The 20,037-nt window shown below is 36.8% G+C and overlaps 1 protein-coding gene across 1 annotated transcript in view; it reads left to right on the top strand.

Annotated features, from left to right (window-relative positions):
* The window catches only part of LOC126417011 (beta-galactosidase-1-like protein 2), a 116,538-nt gene that overhangs the window by 44,691 nt on the left and 51,810 nt on the right, over positions 1–20,037 (top strand). The window contains exon 8 of the mRNA XM_050084899.1: positions 18,847–18,993. Coding sequence (XP_049940856.1) covers positions 18,847–18,993 — 147 coding nt within the window. The remainder of the gene's footprint in view (positions 1–18,846; positions 18,994–20,037) is intronic.

Here is a 20,037-nt window from a genome sequence, read left to right as displayed (position 1 = left end):
AGCCTTTATCAGTAAAAGAGAGAGTCTCACACACCATCCACATACACACACACACACACACACACACACACACACACACACACACACATGAAAAAAAAGAAAAGAAAAAAAAACAAGCACACTTCACAAACAAATGACCACCAGCTCCAGCATCTCGGGTTGGAATGCTACTACTATAATATCCCAGGTGGAGGGGGAAGGGGAGAATTGCTTCAAGGTTTCTAAAGTAAAAAAGGACAAGAAAGTTGTGATAGTGTTACAACTGAGAGAAAAGTTATCCAGACTCCAGAACAGTTACTATAATTCTTTTGTACTTATATTCAAAATAAATTAGTTTCCTTTTCCTTTTTCAACCAGTTGAAATGATCTTTTAGTAGTGATTATATTTCCAGTGATGTAACAACTCTATAGATGTTTGTTTTTTAGCATTAAATTATGTTGATAAATTATAACATCTAGTACTTACCTTCTTCTATGTTGGCATCACTATCTCCTTCAATGTATCATTGTTGGCACAGGCTTCATCTGTTTGAAGAAATTCTATCTGAAGTTAAATTTGAATTATCAATGTAGCCCTTGATCATAAATAATGTGTTCCCCTAAGTTTTGTCTTCTTTATTTCTCATGGTAAATGAGCAAACTGTTTCAAACGATAAACCAAATTTCACAGAAATATGACTCACTGTGACTCCGCAAATGGGCCTCTCTCTCTCTCTCTCTTACAACCAACCCCAAATGACTCCCTAACATTACATCTCTACCCGTTAAGTGCAAGGAAGCGAAACAGGGATAATATAATTGTAACCAAAGAGTTTAGGCATTTAAGAAGCTGGCAGTGGAACATTTAATTTAAATAAGTTTTTACAAAGATAATAAAAAATAAGTGAGAACATTGTTTTAAATAACTGTATACATTTAATATATTTATGTTTTTTCTTAATTATGGTATCTATAAAATTGTTCAATTCATAATAGATGAAAGCAGTAGTTCACAAATTGTATTGTTTACACAGAACTGATTTACACAAATTATTATTATTACTATTATTATTATTATTATTTTATAAATGAAGTGATCAGTATCCACTAAGGGTTCCTAATGTGCATTAGGCTTGATTGCATCACAGTACCTGTCAGCAACTCCAGACATAAATATTTATGGGTGGGACTCTATGAACAATATACTCCAATGAGGCAGACTGCAATAAAATTTTAATAAATTCATTCAAATATAAGTATTGCAAAAATAATAATAATAAAATAATTTAAAATAATAAGCAAATAAGTTTTTTGCTATTAATAAAAATTACAGATATTTACAGTAGGTAATTTTTCCCTTCTTGACACACAGTTTTATTTTCTTATTACTCCTTTACAACATTCATGGTTCTTATTCTGTGTTCAGCTGTCCATTACTTGATCACAATTCCTTAACGTTCCCCATCTGTTCAAGGATAATAGTGGTAGTCTTTCATCTTATTAAGTCACCATCAAATTGTCCTAGAAAATACATTCCTAGGATTAGTACATAAAAACAGTTTTCCCTATAACATGACAAAATAGCCAAATTATGAAATGAGTAGCTGAAATGGAAGTGTTAAATTTAATAAATTGGCAGTCAAACAAAATCATAAAATTTGAGATGGTATTTCTTAACAATAAAGAAATTAATATAAAGAAAGATAAGCATCATAATCAATGAATATAACACAAAACAAATTTCATGTATGAATTATAATCAACTTTCCTGACAGTGCAATGTTAGGTTTATATACATTACAAGTTAATTCTCTTGTTAATTCTGGCTTTACAGAATTGAAATATGTCATTTGATCAAATCAAAGCTCCTTTCAGTAGTAGAATGAGCACAGGACCATTGCTAGGGGTTTTGCTGCCCTAGGCGAGAACTGAAAAATGCCGGCTCCTATTCTTTACTGTCATTGGTCTCCCCATTATCTGCCCCCCCCCCCCCCCCCACCACCACCACCAAATACACCACCACCAGCGCCCTACAGCACAACAATGCACTGCTCCTATTATACTTTTAATAATTAAACTAAGCTGACTAGACATCCCCATTTTCTGGGTGCAGACCTCAATTCAAGCAATGCGTGACATTGATCTCCAGAGACAAAAACAAATAGAGGGACTGAGAGATGTATGGTATCAAATTGTAACATGACTGCAAGCCAATACATGAGCCCTTCTCCAGTGTTTGACATAGATGAATCAAGGTCACGTTTATTTCCAGTTTGTACTCAGTGGTGGCTGCTTTAGTTTTGAGGTAGGTAGAGACAATGTGTTTATTTTTGTCAAAGTAAGTAAAGACTTATTAAATAACTGTTCTGTACACTTTTGAAAGTATGTTAATATTTTAATTTTTCCTCTTTTTCATTTTTTTTCTTTTTATTTGCTCAACTTTTTTGCTGTCTGATTTGAAATTAATGTTTCCTGCCCATTGACGCCCATAAAATTTTGCTGTTCTAGGCTACTGCCTAATCTCGCCCAAAGGTAGAAATGGTCCTGGACAAGCATAGGTCAATCAAAATGTTCTATGCTTTTGTTAAGTTGTATCTAATCCAACCAATAATTTCACTGTGTGCAGCATATCATACGAGATTCATTACATTAGTATTTCATGTGATATGCTGTCCACAACTAAAATTCCATCTAATCATTCCTGTGTCATCTGTGTTATCTTGACATTACCAGGTCTATGGCATTCTCTCATGTGTCAAAGAGTAACTACCCTGAAGTATAGATACAACCACAAATTTAATGGAAAACATAAATTTACTGTTTAGCACGCTACAGGATTCACAACAGTAGTATACTACGGTTCAGTAAGTATACAAATATCAGTGTTAATCGCTGTCCATAAGCACCTATATGTATCAATCACAAATCAGGTTTACTATGCTCATATAATGTCTAATTAGCAACTGAACAATTACATGCCTTTCATTAAATATTTCACAATATACACAAATTCTCACAAATATGGCACTGCATTTCTCCACATATATCCAAAATTCATGAACATAGTCTTTAGTCATAACAAAAATTGAAAATTCCTGGCGGATTAAAACTGTGTGCGAGACCAATACTTGAATGCAGTACCTTTGTCTTTTGTGGGCAAATACTCTACTGACTGAACTATCAAAGCATGACTCATGACCCATCCTCACAGTTTTACTTCCACCACTACCTGTTCTCCTACTTTCCAAACTTCACAGACGCTCTCCTACAAAACTTGCAAGATTAGCACTCCTTTCTCGCATCAAAAACTCATTGATCACCTGACTGACTAACAGTGGGTCATTATCTTTTAGTGATCTGCAGGGTTTTCCTACACTTTTAAAATATTCTCTCAAACAGCAAATCACTGCTTCTGTATTTGCATATTTTATGGGATACAATTTTACATATTTCAACCAGCACACAACCAATACAAAAATATATATTACTCCTCCTCTAGTCCTTGGAAGTTGGCCAAAAGATTCAGCTGTAGTAAGGTCATGTAATACTTTTCGTGTTATAGCATACAATTTAAAACTTACAGATTGGTTATTGTCTTTCATTTTCTGTCATACTTCACAGAACCTTAAGACTTATAATAATTTTCTACTTAAAACCTTAAAGTAATAGAATTTGATCAAGTGCTTCATGCACTTACACACTCCAAAGTGTCCATATTCCTTGTGGATAAACTTAATAAGTTCTGTCCCTATGGTCATTCATATACATACTCTCCAAAAAAGTCTTATAGTTCTTATTCTCCAAAACAAAACATCATCATATATTATCCATTCACCTTCATTATCCTTAATAATCCCACCTTGTTTCATGGTTAACAGCTTATTTTTAAAATATGAATCCTCAGTTATATCCTGCCTTATTTTCACCACCAAGTCCCAAACATCATTATTGGTAGAACTTACAGCCAAAAAATTTATATTGAATGTTATTCCAAGACACTGGTTCTCATGATGTCACTCATACCTAGAGATAGGCATGACAGTGCAACAGGAACCATGTTCTGTGAACCTTTTATGTATTTTATCTCTATGTTATTCTCTTGTAAGAAAAGTACCTCCTATGTAATGGATGACTTTCCATTAAGAAGGTCAGGGCTTGATGGCAGGTATAAATTATAATTTTAGATCCTTAAATCAGAGTCTGAAATTTCTTTATAATCTGTACTATGGCTAATATCTCTTTTTCTGTTGTAGTATAATTTAACTCATGTTTGCTCAGAGCTCTGCTTTCAAACACAAATGTACTGTGGTCTCCTTAAGTCAGATCCCACTCTCCCTGGTACAATTTTCAAGCAATTCCATATTCCAACACATCAGTAGTAACTTTAAAAGGCTTTTCCATATATGGATGTCTTAAGATAGGTGGCTCTACCAACGCTAACTTGTTATTACTGAATGCTTTTGATTGCTCTTCACTTCAAATCCATATTGCCTTTTGTTTGAGAGGTATTAATAGCCTTGCATCATTAATATGTTGCCCTCATATGTACCACCTATAAAATCATGCTAAGTCTATTATTGCTTCACATCCCTTGGTTCAGGACAGTCTTTGATAGACCATATTTGTTTTGCATAATGTTTTATCCCATATATGCCTACCAACTGTCCAAGAAACTCTAACTCTTCTCTGCTGAAATGTGATTTAGAAAGCTTAATTGTTACGTTTAACGTAAAATCTTGCCAAAGTTCTTGATAATAGATTGCAATGTTCTTTCCAAATCTTTAATACCAGTAATATATCATCTACATGAATAATTAACTCCTTTAGTAGATCCTTACCCAATGCCACATCCAAAGCTCTAATTAATATGAACACTGAAATATTTAATCCAAACAGTAATACCGTAAATTGGTAAGACTTATCTTTCTACAAAGAGCTGTATATTTTCTCGAATTTTCATCAATCTTGACCTGCCAAAACCCCAAGATCAAATCCATGGAGCTAAAATACTGTGCTTATATGAATGTTGATAGTAATTTGTCAATACAGACTGGTCTATCTCATTCCATTTCTATGCATTTATTCAATGTATATATATCTAGGAGTAACTTGACTCCTCTGGTAACCATACATACCAATAGCAGGGGATTATTACATATGCTAAGACTGCATTCAATAATATTGTTTTCAAGCATCCTGTCTGTCCCATCCTGTACCACTCGTCACATACTCATAGCGATTACAAAAAAATGTTATATTGTCCTTTATTTTAAAGCTACATATATAATCTCCAAGTACCCCTGGTTTCTCTGAAAACACCTTTCCATACCATAACGGTATTTGGTATAAGTCCTCTTTTTGTTGTTCTGTTAACAAACCTGATTAAAATGCTTTTAGCTTTATTTGCAAATGTAAAAATTCTTGCTGATCATTAGGTTCCTCAGCTTTTAACATACCTCGGGTAACCACTGCAAATCCTTCAAATGTGGTTCTACCTTATTCCTGATTTTTTTATAAAATTAACTTTTCATAAACCTCAAAGCAGTGGCACAGTAGTGCTGCTCCTCTGTGATTCTCACAGTGTGTCTTGTTACCCTCCTTAAAGATAAGTACAATAATCAACTTTGTCCAATCATCAGGAATCTTTCCATATGTCCATACTATGCTCATTATTCTATACAGACACTAAATTCCAATAGGTCCTACAGCTTTGTTCATTTCCATTGTGATGTCATTTACTCCAGGAGCTTTGTCATTTTTCTTTTCTAATACAGCTTTCTCTACAACCAACATCAGCATATTTTCTCTTTCTGTATTCTATGTGAATGTGGTATTTCTCTCATCTCCCTGTATCTCATCACATGTATTTGTTTCATTTTGTCCTTCATATAGTTTTTGGAAGTATCTTTCCATACTTTCAAAACTTCTTCTTCCTCCCACATGAGTTTTCCTTCTCTGTTGATGACTTTTGAAGTATTTTCTTTTTGCTTCCCTCTGTTATCTAATATGTGGTGTATCTCCTTATCATCCTTAAGAACTTCTGCAATTCTCTCATTCCACCATGGAATTTCTTTGTGTCTGACTTTTGTTGATGTTCTTCTGCTACCTTGACTAGGGCTGATTTGAAACTCCTCCATTCTTCCTCTATATGCTTCCTCTCATCTTTAGGAAGTTATGTCTTAATCTTCTCCCTGTACGTCTCTTGGGTTTCTCTATCTTCAAGTTTCCAGCAGTTTATATTTGTCTCTTTTTCCCCAATATGTACCTTTTCTGAATTATCTCAGTGTCCCTACCAACAGTCTTTGGTCTCTGTTGAGATCAATGCTTGGTATCACTTTCAGTTCTGTCAGACATCTTCCGATTTCTTCAGTTATTGTAATATAGACTCTTATGAATTTCATTATTTGTCAAAAATATTTTCAAGTAAAAAAAGGCAATAAAATAAAAATTTCATTCCAAAACAACACAATATTTTCCAAATTGTATTCCTAATTCATTCTTGTCTATTTATATCAAGCCAAACAGTGCAGATCATAATCCATATTTGATACAGAACACTTCAATAATATTTCCCACCAAAAAGTGTAAACTACATGTTCTATTTCAAAGCAGCATAGTAGTTTTGCAAATAAAACCAATAAGACACAAATTTCATTTTGAAAAGAAAACATAAAAAAATCTTGTCTCTTTTCAGGTAAAATATGAAAATAACCTCCCCTATTACATGTAATCTGACAGTACACTTATAAGTTTGCATCATCTTTTAAATGCTAATTACATATCAAAATACTTACAACTTAATGAAGAAACAATAAACTGATAGGAGACAACTTGAAATATTGACAGAAAAGCCAGAAAAGTGTTGCAGCACACAAGAATGAAAATGTGAAAAAGCGCTACACAGCTGTGATCCTCTATTCACCACACATGTCATCAATAGTGTTCATGACCTCCCCCCCCAAGTTTTTATCATTACACAAGTTCCCAAAGAGCACAGTCAAATCTCAATCCAGCATCATTTATCTCTTACATAGTTCATAAATTTCATTACAGTTTTCCATTCACCAGTGAGGAAAATGTTCTTTGCACAAAATTGCTAATTTTTTCACCCAAATTGAGTCAGTAACTAGCCCTACCATAATATTCATCCAAACTTTGCACAAAGATCTCTTATTAATAACTGAAGAAACTGGAATTAAAGACTGATAAGACAACTTTGTGATAGATTTGTTCTGTAGACACTGATCGACTAAGCTATGAGCATGTTTTGACCTTGTACAGGTGATACATTTAGCCATTTGATTCACTTCTTCATTCACATTTTCCCTTAAAGTTGACAATTTCACAAAATACATAGAATCTGATTCTTACTTGTCCAACAACTTTCACTTTAAACTATAAAAATAATATACATCTTCATTCCCATTTATTTCATTACTATTAATCCCTACTTAATCAAGAACATCACTTGCATTGCAAATACAAACTACTTCTTCATTTACTATGTTTTTATCACTTTGCTCATGCTCTACTAACTCCTCACTTAAAAATAAGAAAAATATTTAAGTTATCATCTCTATAGTCTCTTTAAAATTTTCTTCCAAATCTATACTGTAAAAGTTTTCTAGTTCTCCTTCTTGTAATTCATAATCAAGATTCGTAATTTCTACGTTACTTTGCTCTTAAACCCAATTTTGCCTGAAATTACACCAAAGTTCTTGTTTGACTCCAATTTCATTAACCTTATATTATAGTGTACTTATCCTTCTGCTCTTATTGTGATTATTTTCCCAGAATAAGTGGTCCATGTGTTAAAGTTACTAATCCTTGCTCTCACATTCTAGAACTCCAATGGAGCTATCCTTGCTTTACATGCTCAGTAACTGTAGTTGCCTGACTGAAATTCTGAGGTGGATGATGAGTATGATTCCATATTCTCTTATCTCTTTCACATTACCTGTTACACTGTCTCTCCTATTACTACTAAATTCTCTTAGTGGTGCCCTCTCCTGATTTCTGTAATTATTCGCCTCATTTCTACAATGATGTTGTCACCACAATTTCAATGCCAGCCCTTCTGTGTGAAATGACTTTGTTCAAAATCTGTCTGTTGTTTCTTTCTAAAATTTTATCCAATTTGTCCACATATTTTAGAAATTGTTCAACTAATTCATCTGGCTCATATGCTAATCCTCATTGAACATTTTCAGGTAACCTCTGCATTCCATCAATTGGAGTAATTTCATCAAATGGTTGGTTCAGATAGACAAGTTCCTTTAATTGCCTTTTACAAAATTCTTTCATAGCCCCTCTGTGTCCCCTGCAACTTGGACCATTGAGGAAGTCACTTTTAATTGCAGTCTCTCTGATTCTGACCAGAATCTTAATATACTAAATCTTGTGTACAAATCTGATTTGCCTAAGATAATGCATCCCCTTCCAAAAATCTTTTCAAAAATTAAATTTTGGAATTATCAGTCATATCAGAAATGGAATTAACTTCTTAGTTTTGTTTGAAATAGAAAGAATGCAAAATGCTATCTCCAGGAACAAAAGGTTTTTGCAACAACACTTTTGTGCTAATCATTTGATTGTTTTTAAACATAAAGTAAATTATCCATTCCCATTTTCACTAGTCCATTTTCCCATTTTTCCCATTTTCACTAGCCTTTTCAGAAACTAGCTTTTTAACTCCAACCACCGTTTCATTTAAATTAAAGAATTTTGCCTTGTAACTAATGCTAACATAACCAACTTTACTAGATAAATTACATTCCACATTTGGAAACTCAAAAGTCAACCTCAGAATCAGTTGCTCTTTGATCAATAATTTGAACTGTAGATTCTGTGCTGGTGACTCTCATTTAAGTGTTCAATTTATGAATTTACATTTGCAACCCAATCTCCCAGTCATTTTTTATAGCATTAATTTGAGTGCTCAATTCTTCATTGAATGTAAAAGTTTGATTTCATAACTCATTTTAACAGCATTGAAGGTTTTGTAAATTTGATTGTTTGTTTCAACAATTTGATTTCCTATCCCATTTTTATCACATCTCTGTTCTTGAAAATTTTATTTGCTAAGTCAATTCTTTCAGCATTACTGTTTTTTGAAATTTGTTTTCCTCATCTAAATTTTGATCACATCACTGTTTCAAGTTTGATTTCCTAACCCACTTCTTACAGTATTGCTGTTTTTTTTATCAACTCTGACATGTCTCTGATAAACTGTTCTAATCACAGTATATTTACTGAATCTCTCGAAATTTCAATACTATGATTTAGTTCTATTCATGAATCATTCTGTGGATATTTTTCCCTATACTCATTGGAGGTAAGAGAGATAACCCAACTATTAGTAACAACATTAACTTTATTGTCAAAATAAACTGTATATATGAGATCACAAGTGTACATCACAATAGCGTAGCACAGACTACAGTCGAAAGATTCTGGCATTCGTGATCATAGAGACTTGGTGGACTATTGATAGTCATCACAATTCCCTTCAAATAAGTCCTGAACTAAATGGCTTTTGCACAAGATTTATTATGTACGTCATCCACAACTGAGAGCCATGAAAATTGATTTAGAGAGATCTACTACAATTGTACTAATTATTTATTCAAACTACGATCAGTTTCAGGATTTTAAAATCCCATCGTCGTGTGTATGAAACTGTAACTTAAAAAGGAGAGTAAGGAAGAAATATTAAGCAACATCAGCATAAAAACCAAAAGAACAGACTACCGAAACAAGGCGACTGACTTATAGTATTGGTAACACATAATGTGTGGTGAGGCCACTCAGTGCAAGAGTTCCAATTATTGCGTTTTGGCAGAACTAGAAAAAGGGAAGGGTCCAGAATCACACTGATCTAAAAATGTAACATCCAGGTGGGTGGGATGAAGGAAACAGAAACTGAGACCAAACACTGTACTCCCACTGTCCACTGCCAGGCAGCCGCACATTAGGAATGCCAGCCACAACTGAATGGAGGGCAATGTCGGAGGCCTGGGATCATGGTGCAGTGCAGGCACCAACAGTGTACAAGCAAGTGACCTGATGTTATGAGCAAAGGTATAGAAAATCAAGACTGACTGGTCTGAGTTCCTACAATACTTCATTTAAGAACATGTTAGAATATGAACAAGCTGTGGTGTGCCAATAGGTTAAATAATTCTCAAGCGTGTACAATAAGTGATAATTTTAGGCAACAAGACAATGGTACACAGGTGAAAATGAATAAACAGTGGATAAAACAGTAACAACAGCGATAAAAATTAATGGTAATATAGACCAAGCTAAGTAAATTGCCACATGTATGATTCATTATGGGCTTAAGTGATGAAAAATAAAATATTTAAAAACCATCACAAACATAAAATGTGGGTGTAGTAATGTTAGCTGAGAGATAACAATCAGAAATGATCCACTGGGTACTATACATTATACAAAGCAATAATGTCATGGATAGATGACTAAGAGGGAAGATAACTAAACAAATGAGAGAAAAACAAGCCTAAACCTCACAGACAGTAAACTATATTCCATTATAGACAACAAGGCAATGGTAGATAGGCCAAATGAGTGAAGAGAGGAGTATACAGTAAAAGATGTGACAAAAAGTAATGTTAAGATAAACTATACCAAGTGAGTCATCATTTATGTAGGATACATTATGTGCTCAAGTGCCAGTATGTCTATCTCTGACATAGGTAAAAGGACGGTATACACTCGCACACACATACACATATCCATCCACACATATTCAGACACAAGCAGACATCACACATTGTCTGCTTGTGTCTGTATATGTGTGGATGGACATGTGTGTGTGTGCGAGTGTATACCCGTCCTTTTTTCCCCCTAAGGTAAGTCTTTCCACTCCCGGGATTGGAATGACTCCTTACCCTCTCCCTTAAAACCCACATCCTTTCGTCTTTCCCTCTCCTTCCCTCTTTCCTGATGAGGCAACAGTTTGTTGCGAAAGCTTGAATTTTGTGTGTATGTTTGTGTTTGTTTGTGTGTCTGTCGACCTGCCAGCACTTTCATTTGGTAAGTCACATCATCTTTGTTTTATATATATATATATATATATATATATATATATATATATATATATATATATATATATAAAAGAACAGACTACCGAAACAAGGCGACTGACTTATAGTTTTGGTAACACATAATATATATAATGGTAACACATTATATATATATATATATATATATATATATATATATATAAACAAAGATGAGGTGACTTACCGAACAAAAGCGCTGGCAGGTCGATAGACACACAAACAAACACAAACATACACACAAAATTATGTCTGCTTGTGTCTGTATGTGTGGATGGATATGTGCATGTGTGCGAGTGTATACCTGTCCTTTTTTCCCCCTAAGGTAAGTCTTTCCACTCCCGGGATTGGAATGACTCCTTACCCTCTCCCTTAAAACCCACTTCCTTTCGTCTTCCCCTCTCCTTCCCTCTTTCCTGATGAGGCAACAGTTTGTTGCGAAAGCTTGAATTTTGTGTGTATGTTTGTGTCTGTTTGTGTGTCTATCGACCTGCCAGCGCTTTTGTTCGGTAAGTCACCTCATCTTTGTTTTTATATATAATTTTTCCCACGTGGAATGTTTCCTTCTATTTTATATATATATATATATATATATAAACCATCCAGTATGTCTATCTCTGATATAGGTAATAACTTAAATGTCCTCCATATACAGCCAAAAGGTCAAGCCCTTAACTTACTGAGCATGGATTATATTACCATTAATTTTTAAAATTGTTGTTACTATTTTATCACTTCTTCATCATTTTACATATGTACCATTGCTTTGTTGCCCAAAAATGACTCACATTGTCACATGCTCGAGAGTTATTTAGCCTATCAACACACCACAGGTCATTCATATTGTATTCTTAAGTGAAATACTGCAAGTGCTTGGACCAGTCGGTCCAGAATTTCTATACCTTCACTCATGATGTCAGCTTGCTTCCTTGTACACCACTGGTGACCACATTGCACCAAGCATCCAGACCTCCATTCAGTCGTAGTCCATGTTTCTACTATGTGGCTGGTTGGTGGTGGACAGTGTGAGTCTAGTGTTTGTTCTGGGTTTTTGCTGTCTCACCAAGCTGGATGTTACATTTTTAGGTCAGTTTGATTATTAGGCATTTCCCTTTTTTCTACTTCTGCCAACATGCAGTAACTGGAGCTCTTGCACTGACTGGCCCGACTACATGTTACGTGTTACCAAATACTACAAGTAAGTCACCTTGTTTCAGCAGTCTTTCCTTTTGGTTTTTACACATATGTTGCACTATATTTCTTTTCTCCTCTCTTTTGTATGTTACAGTTTCATACATCTCAAGGTGAGATTTTAAAATCCCAAAACCATCCATGGTTTGAACAAATGATTAGTACAATTTAAGTGGATCTTTCTAATTAATTACAAACCACTTTTCTCTTTCCTGAAAGGCATTTTCAAGGTTTTAATAATAAAGGAAGACCAGGAAATTGTTTCATGTGCAAAAGGAAAGTCGCAACCAATAAAAATATTTTGTCACTGTTTTCTACTCTGATGAAATAATTAAAGAAGGGAAGTGAAAATTGATATTTAATTTTCACATAAGACACTGTTGCAGGTCCAGTTATGTCCACTTTGCTGCCAGGTACTGTTATTCATAGATTTCAGTTGGTTTTCTATTCTATACCCACTTTGTTAAATTTTAAATCTATTATAATTCTCTCTTTTAGACTATTTGAAAAATACACTGTTATAACTTTAAGTTGAACAAATATATTTCAAGGAAGACGCAATACATGAAAGTCACAGATCAAGTAAACAGAGTAAGACATGTGTACACATTAACAGTCAAATCATAACTGAGTCCGAGTCTAGCAGCCGATGGCTGGCTGGTCGCTTAGGTGGCGCTGCTGCTGCATGGCTGGCAGACAGCGCCGCATGTAGAGGACGCGCATAACTGCGCGGCGGCACATTGAAAGATTGCCGAGTCACAACACTTTTCCCCTCTTTGAAGTTTTTGCACAGGTCTTGATGGAGGTGGCCTGTAGATTGCTAATGTCCATATGTGTTGTTTGACTGGCCGTAAAGTCCCGAGGAGGAGGCTTCCCGTACAGACGGAAGTGTCCCTGAAGATAACGGGTCGAGATGACAGGAGACGTTGGGGTCGAAACTGTTGGGGCCCCATGCACCAATCTGCCCATTGCTGCAAGTCCGGTTATTATAACAGGAGACATGGGCGATGTGTCCGGCCAAGCGAAGGCACCCGCGGCCATGAGGTGGAAGGCCACAGAAGATGAAGTAGCGTGCTGGGCTGTCGGCCATGTAAGAGCTCAGCCAGGCTGTGGTCACCCATGGGGGTGAAATGGTAAGAAGCCAGAAATTGGAGAAGCGCATCAGCAGCAGCAGAAGAAGTCAGGAGTTTCCTCATCTGAGCCTTAAATGTGCAGACCAGTCTTTCAGCCTACTGTTTGACTGTGGATGGAACAGAGGGGCCGTGACATGCTTGATGCCGTGAGGGGCACAAAAATCCACAAAATTGGAAGAGGCAAATTCTGGACCATTATCAGTAACAAGAGTAGAGGGAAGGCCTTCCAAAGAGAAAATGCGAGCTAGAGCATTGGTGGTTACCGCGGTGGTAGGCGACGTGCAATGGACAATGAAAGGAAAGTTAGAGTATGCGTCAATAATGAGAACCCAATAAGTACCTAAGAAAGGACCCGTGAAGTCAGCATGAATATGCTCCCAGGGCTTCTCAGGCGAAGGCCACAGTGACAAAGATGACTTCGGGTCTGTGGCCTGTGACGCACAAGGGCTGCAGGCAGCAACCATATGTGCGATTTCAGAGTCGATGCCGGGCCAGTACACATGACGGTGTACCAGAGATTTTGTGCGAGAGACACCCCAGTGCCCTTGGTGAAGGAGGCGCAGGACCGAAGCACACAAGGACACAGGTACCACAACACGCAGTGAAGCATTTTCGATGGAAAGGAGGATAAAACCATCCCTAGCCGTGAGGCGGTAATGCAAAGTGTAGTAGTTCCGCAATGAATTAGAAGTCTTAGTGGATGGACGATCTGGCCATCCCTTCTGAATACAGCGTAAAACCCGGGAGAGGGTAGGGTCAGAACCCGTAGCAGCCGCCAGCTGGTCCCCGGTGATGGGGAACCCATCCACAACCCGCTGCTCAGCAACATCCAGGTGGAAACACAAACGTTCATTCCTATCAAATGCCAGATCAGGACCCATGGGAAGGCAAGACAGTGCATCAGCATTCGCATGTTTAGCCGTCGGCCAGAAATGAATCTCATAATTGAAATGAGACAAGTAAAGAGCCCAACGCTGGAGGCAGTGTGCAGCCTTGTCAGGAAGTGACATTGATGGATGAAACAAGGAAACAAGTGGTTTGTGATCCGTAACAAGATGAAATTTGGATTCATAAAGAAAAACACCAAACTTATGAAGAACATAAATAATGGCCAAAGCTTCTTTTTCTATTTGAGAATACTTTTGTTGGGCATCTGTGAGTGTTTTGGAGGCATAAGCAATGGGTTGTTCAGAACCATCAGAAAAACAGTGTGCAAGAACTGCACCAACCCCGTATTGAGAGGCGTCCATGACAAGAACAAGATGTTGGCTAGGTCGATAAGTAGCCAGGCACGGGGCCTGTTTCAGCATAGTCTTCAATTTCTGGAAAGCCGCATTGCATGACACAGACCAGTGAAAAGGCATGTTTTTATGCATCAGGCGATGCAACAGCTGACCCACTGAAGCAGCAGACAGTAAAAACTTGTGATAGTATGCTATCTTCCCCAAGAAGGCCTGCAGTTCCTTAACAGATGTAGGGCGAGGAAGGGCATCGATCGCAGCAACAGTTTGCTGAAGCAGACGAATACCATCCCGAGACAGTTGAAACCCCAAGTACGTGATAGATGCCTGAAAAAATTGTGATTTCTGAAGATTACACTTAAGACCATCAGTCCATAAGACATAAAAACGTGTGCGGAGATTTTGAAGATGTTCGTCAGTGGTGGAGCCAGTGACAACAATGTCGTCCTGGTAATTTATACACCCAGGGACAGTGAGCAATAATTGTTCCAAGAATCTCTGAAAGAGAGCAGGGGTGCTGGCAACCCTGAATGGCAATTGTTGGTATTGATAGAGGCCGAAAGGCGTGTTAAGGACCAGAAACTGCCGGGAATCAGCGTCGAGCGGAAGTTGATGATAAGCTTCTGACAGGTCAAGTTTAGAAAAGTACTGGCCTCCAGCAAGTTTAGTGAACAATTCTTCAGGTTGAGGCGTAGGGTAAGTGTCAATAAGGCATTGAGCATTTAAAGTGGCTTTGAAATCACCACAGAGACGAATATCACCATTTGGCTTAGCAACGACAACGACAGGAGAGGACCACTCACTGGAAGTGACAGGAAGCAAGAGCCCTGAAGCAGTGAGATGATCCAGTTCCCATTTGACCTGATCACAAAGGGCCACAGGAATGGGCCGAGCCCAAAAAACTTAGGCCGAGCAGTGAGTTTGAGGGTGATATGAGCTTCAACGTCATTTGCACAGCCTAACCCAGGAGAAAAAAGGGACGAAAATGTCGTCGACAAGGAATCCAATTGAGCATAAGGAATAACATCAGAAACGATATTGACAGAGTCATATATGGAGAACCCAAAAACACGAAAGGCATCGAAACCAAAAAGATTCTCCGCATTACTATGGTTGACCACAAACATTGGAACAGTGCGAATGACAGATTTGTAAGATACCTCAGCATCAAATTGTCCCAAGAGAGAAATCTTCTGTTTATTGTACATCTGTAATTGTGTAGTGACAGGTGACAGTATTGGAGAACCCAACTGAAGATACGCCCGAGAATTGATGATAGTGGCAACAGAACCAGTATCCACCTGCATGCGAACATCTCGACCAAGCATTTGGACAGTGAGGAATAACTTCCCTGAAAAGGAAGAAGTACAATTGACAGACAACACAGAATCAGAATCAGTGTCATGTTCATGAACATCATGTATGTGCTCGGATTTGCAAATGGATGACACATGACCCTTTTTTTGTTTGCATTTGTGACACACGGCCCAATGTTGTGGACAATCTTATCATGAATGTTTCGTAAAACACCGCGGACATGAAGGAAGTTGCCGTGGGATTTGCTGCAGTTTCTTAGAGGTTGTTTATGGTTAGGCCTAGGCTGTGCTTAGCAGCGTACTACGGCCACGTCGGCTGGCGGGGACACGCCACATGCTTCGTCAACATCACACAGAGGTTGTATTTCCCTGACGTCGCCCCATGCCTCTATTTGTGCTCCAGCGATGCGAGAAATTTCAAAAGACTGAGCGATGTTGCCTAACTTCTTTGTCAGGTGCCAATTGGATAATAGCATCCTGTACCGAGGAATCAGCGTAGGATTCTTTGTGAACTTCAGTAACAAATTGACACTTTCTACTGAGGCCGTGAAGTTCAGCAGCCCAAGCATGATAGGATTGATTCCGTTGTTTTTGACAACAATAAAAGTCAACACGAGAGGCTACCACATGCATTTGCTTTTGAAAATAGACGGACAGAAGTGAGAACATTTCAGCAAAGGACAAAGATGCAGGATCTTTCAAAGAGCCAATTGCAGCAACAACTGATACATTTGAGGTGAAATCCATGGAAGGAACAGAGACTTACACATTTGTTTGTCCGTGACATGACACGCCAAGAAGTGCTGTCGAAGACGTTTTTCGTAATCAGACCAGTCTTCCGCAATCTCGTTGTGAGGAGGAAAAGGAGGTAGTGACAACGAGAGACACCCCACATTTGATGCTGCGACGAAATCACAAACTGCATCGGTGAGAAGCATTTGCTGTTCTTTGCGACCTTGCAATAGTTGCTCTAAAGTAGCCATGGAAACATGTGGGTCAACGATGGAAAAGAAAAATCACTACCTCATTGCCAATTGTTATAACTTCAAGTTGAACAAATATATTTCAAGGAAGATGCAAAACATGAAAGTCACAGATCAAGTAAACAGAGTAAGACATGTGCACAATTTAACAGTCAAATCATAACTGAGTCCGACTCTAGTGGCCGCTGGCTGGCTGGCCGCTTAGGTGGCGCTGCTACTGCATGGCTGTCAGAAAGCGCCGCATGTAGAGGACGCGCGTAACTGCATGGTGGCACTTTGAAACTTTGAAAGATTGGCGAGTCACAACATACACATCAGTGATTAGTAATTTCTTAGTACAGTTTCACATTCCAGGATGATACACCCACATCTGAAATGATCTTTAAAGTAGGGGTTATGTTTCCAAAAAGTTATCAACTTTACAGATTTGTCATTTTCCATAAAAGTGAAAGTAATTATGCCCTCATTGATAAATCATGAAATATGGTACCTTGCTGGTTCTAAGTTGTCTTTGTTGTCTTCTTAAGTATATTTCTATTGGCACAGGCTTCATGAGTTTGAAGAAATTAGCTACAAAGTTTAATTTGGATTATCAAGTTAGTTCCCCTCGTTTTGTCTTCTGTATTCTTTAGAATAAACAATGATAAATCAACTTTCAGAGAAATACAACTCTCTGCAACTGCACAGTGCATTTGCTTAGCTGCCAATGAAAGTATTTAAATTAACATTACATAATTTTAGCATAAATATAAAAAAATGTGAAAGCATTATTGTAAATAATTATATAAAATGAAAATGTTTTTTGTTAATTAAGTATAAAATTATTTAGTTAATAAAAAACAGTAGTTTACAAAGTATATTGCTCTTAAAATAGAAATTGGTTTACACAATATTGTTATCATTTACCAATGAACAGATCAATATCCAAAGCATTTCTAATAACCAATATGCTAATTACATCCAAGATTTCCAACTAAATTTTCAATTTCTCCTGTCTGCATTTATATTCTTTATGAGTTGTCATTGGTCCTGGAAGCTCATGATTCATATTTATTTTCAGTGTAGAGGTTAACTATAACTTCATTCTCTTTAATCTGATGATTCCATGCCCTTAATATACCTATTGATATTATTGTCACTTCTTTGAGGGTGTGTATTTTCTATCTGATGTTAAAACTAGTTTTGCAAGTATCCAGTCTGTCTGAAATAAGTTATGTACAATGGACATGTTTAATATTCTTATTAATGACAGAGAATTCCAATCATTCATCAGCTTCTGAACTATTTGCTTGACACCCTCATTAATTGATTCATGTTATATAGGAGCATGATGTAAAACACTGACTCTGCAACAGAATAATAGAGTAGAAGAATGCTAAAAAGATCAGGAAGAAGTGCTTTGGATATGAGGAAATTGTCATGACTTTAACTAGGGAATGAAGCACAGATATGAGTAGATGACTGAGATGCTTTCATTGCAAATGGCTGAATTTTGGCAAATGTGACAGCCTAGCTTTCCAAGCACATTAAAGGTTTATGCAGATTTTTGTTATAACTGAATTTACTTTTCTTTCACATTTATCAGGGTTACTTTATGTAATTGAGGTCAGTCTTGTTTCAAGAGAGCATATTTTGACAACTGACCTGCTTATTCTCATTGGAATCTTTGAGCCATAGTCTTAGATATGTGCTGCAAGCCTGGACTGGCCTGGATACCTGGAAAAAATTCTGTTTATAGTTATTTGTTATATCTGTGATGAGTCCTTGTTTGGGAAGCACAACCAATACTGGAAATAATTCCTTGATTCTCAGCAGAATTGAAATTTCCACACCTTTTTTTTCAGATGCTCTATATAATGAACTAGTATTTTTATGGACATGTGATACTATAAATAAATTTAAATAATTTTTATTTAAAGGTTTCCGAAACATATTGGAAAGAATCATAACATATCCTGCCTCCTTCAACCTCTACATGTTCCATGGAGGGACAAGCTTTGGATTCATGAGTGGAGCAAATGCTGCATCATCATTCCCAACCTATAAACCACAAGTTACAAGCTATGGTATGTTTTAAGTCTTTCTTTTTTAGACTTAAACGTTTTATTACACAAAGTAACAGCAGCATGAATAACCACACTTGATATTGTTATGCTTTCATTATAAAGCAGGTGATTTGTTTTGAACTATGTTTGTTCATGTGACTGTGGTTTGTAAACAGTTGTGAAAGATAAGATTCCAGTGTCTTGATGTAATGTAATTTGAGCTGCTTTGCCATGTTATTGAGTAGATAACTGATGAAAACATTTAACACTGCACCATAATGATAGTCATATATACTCAATAACTGTTGTTTTGTAATATATATGCATGGACTTATATTGTTGAGGAAATTTAGAAGTAAACAGCAATACATAGCACATGAGAATAGGTAAAGAGAGAAAAACAGGAAGATATCTAGTGGCTGCTGCAGTGATAAATTTCAGTGTGATAGCCATAGAGCTTCCTCCTGCACTGTTGCCTATGATGTGTTCAGAATGATGAAGTTAGACAGTGGATGCCAGAAAAGGAGGATGACTGGAGATGAATAAGGATATACATTTAGCTCAATACCTTCATCAAGAAATGGAATGTGAACAAATATATCTGTTCTGCTGACGGCATTGAGGTGTGGTCAAGGAGGAAAGAAATAAAGAAGAACTGTCAGCAAGGAATAGATTTGGCTAAGCAAAGTAAAGTTTGAGGAAAGATGAAGAACTACTCAAGAAAAGCATTTTTAAGAGGTAAAAGTACTACAAAGAGTTCCACAAGGTTAAGTTCTTCAAAAATGTATTCCACAATATATAGAAGTAAATACTTGTTAACAGCTATATTTGGAGTATCCTGACCAAGCACAATAATATCACTACAGATGGAAACAGTAGTCTTCTCATCTGTGAAGAACTCAGCAGTCTTAGACTTCCTGGCAGATTAAAACTGTGTGCTGTGCCAGGACTCAAACCTGTGACCTTTGCCTACTTGGTGCAAGTGCTCTACAAACTGAGCTATCTAAGCATGACTCATGACCTTCTTTCACACCCTATAATCTGTTTGAGTTTTGATATACAGTC

This window comes from Schistocerca serialis, chromosome 8 (genome assembly GCF_023864345.2).
Source record: "Schistocerca serialis cubense isolate TAMUIC-IGC-003099 chromosome 8, iqSchSeri2.2, whole genome shotgun sequence".
In the NCBI taxonomy this organism is placed as follows: Eukaryota; Metazoa; Arthropoda; class Insecta; order Orthoptera; family Acrididae; genus Schistocerca; species Schistocerca serialis.
This window is presented reverse-complemented; position numbering and strand designations above follow the sequence as displayed.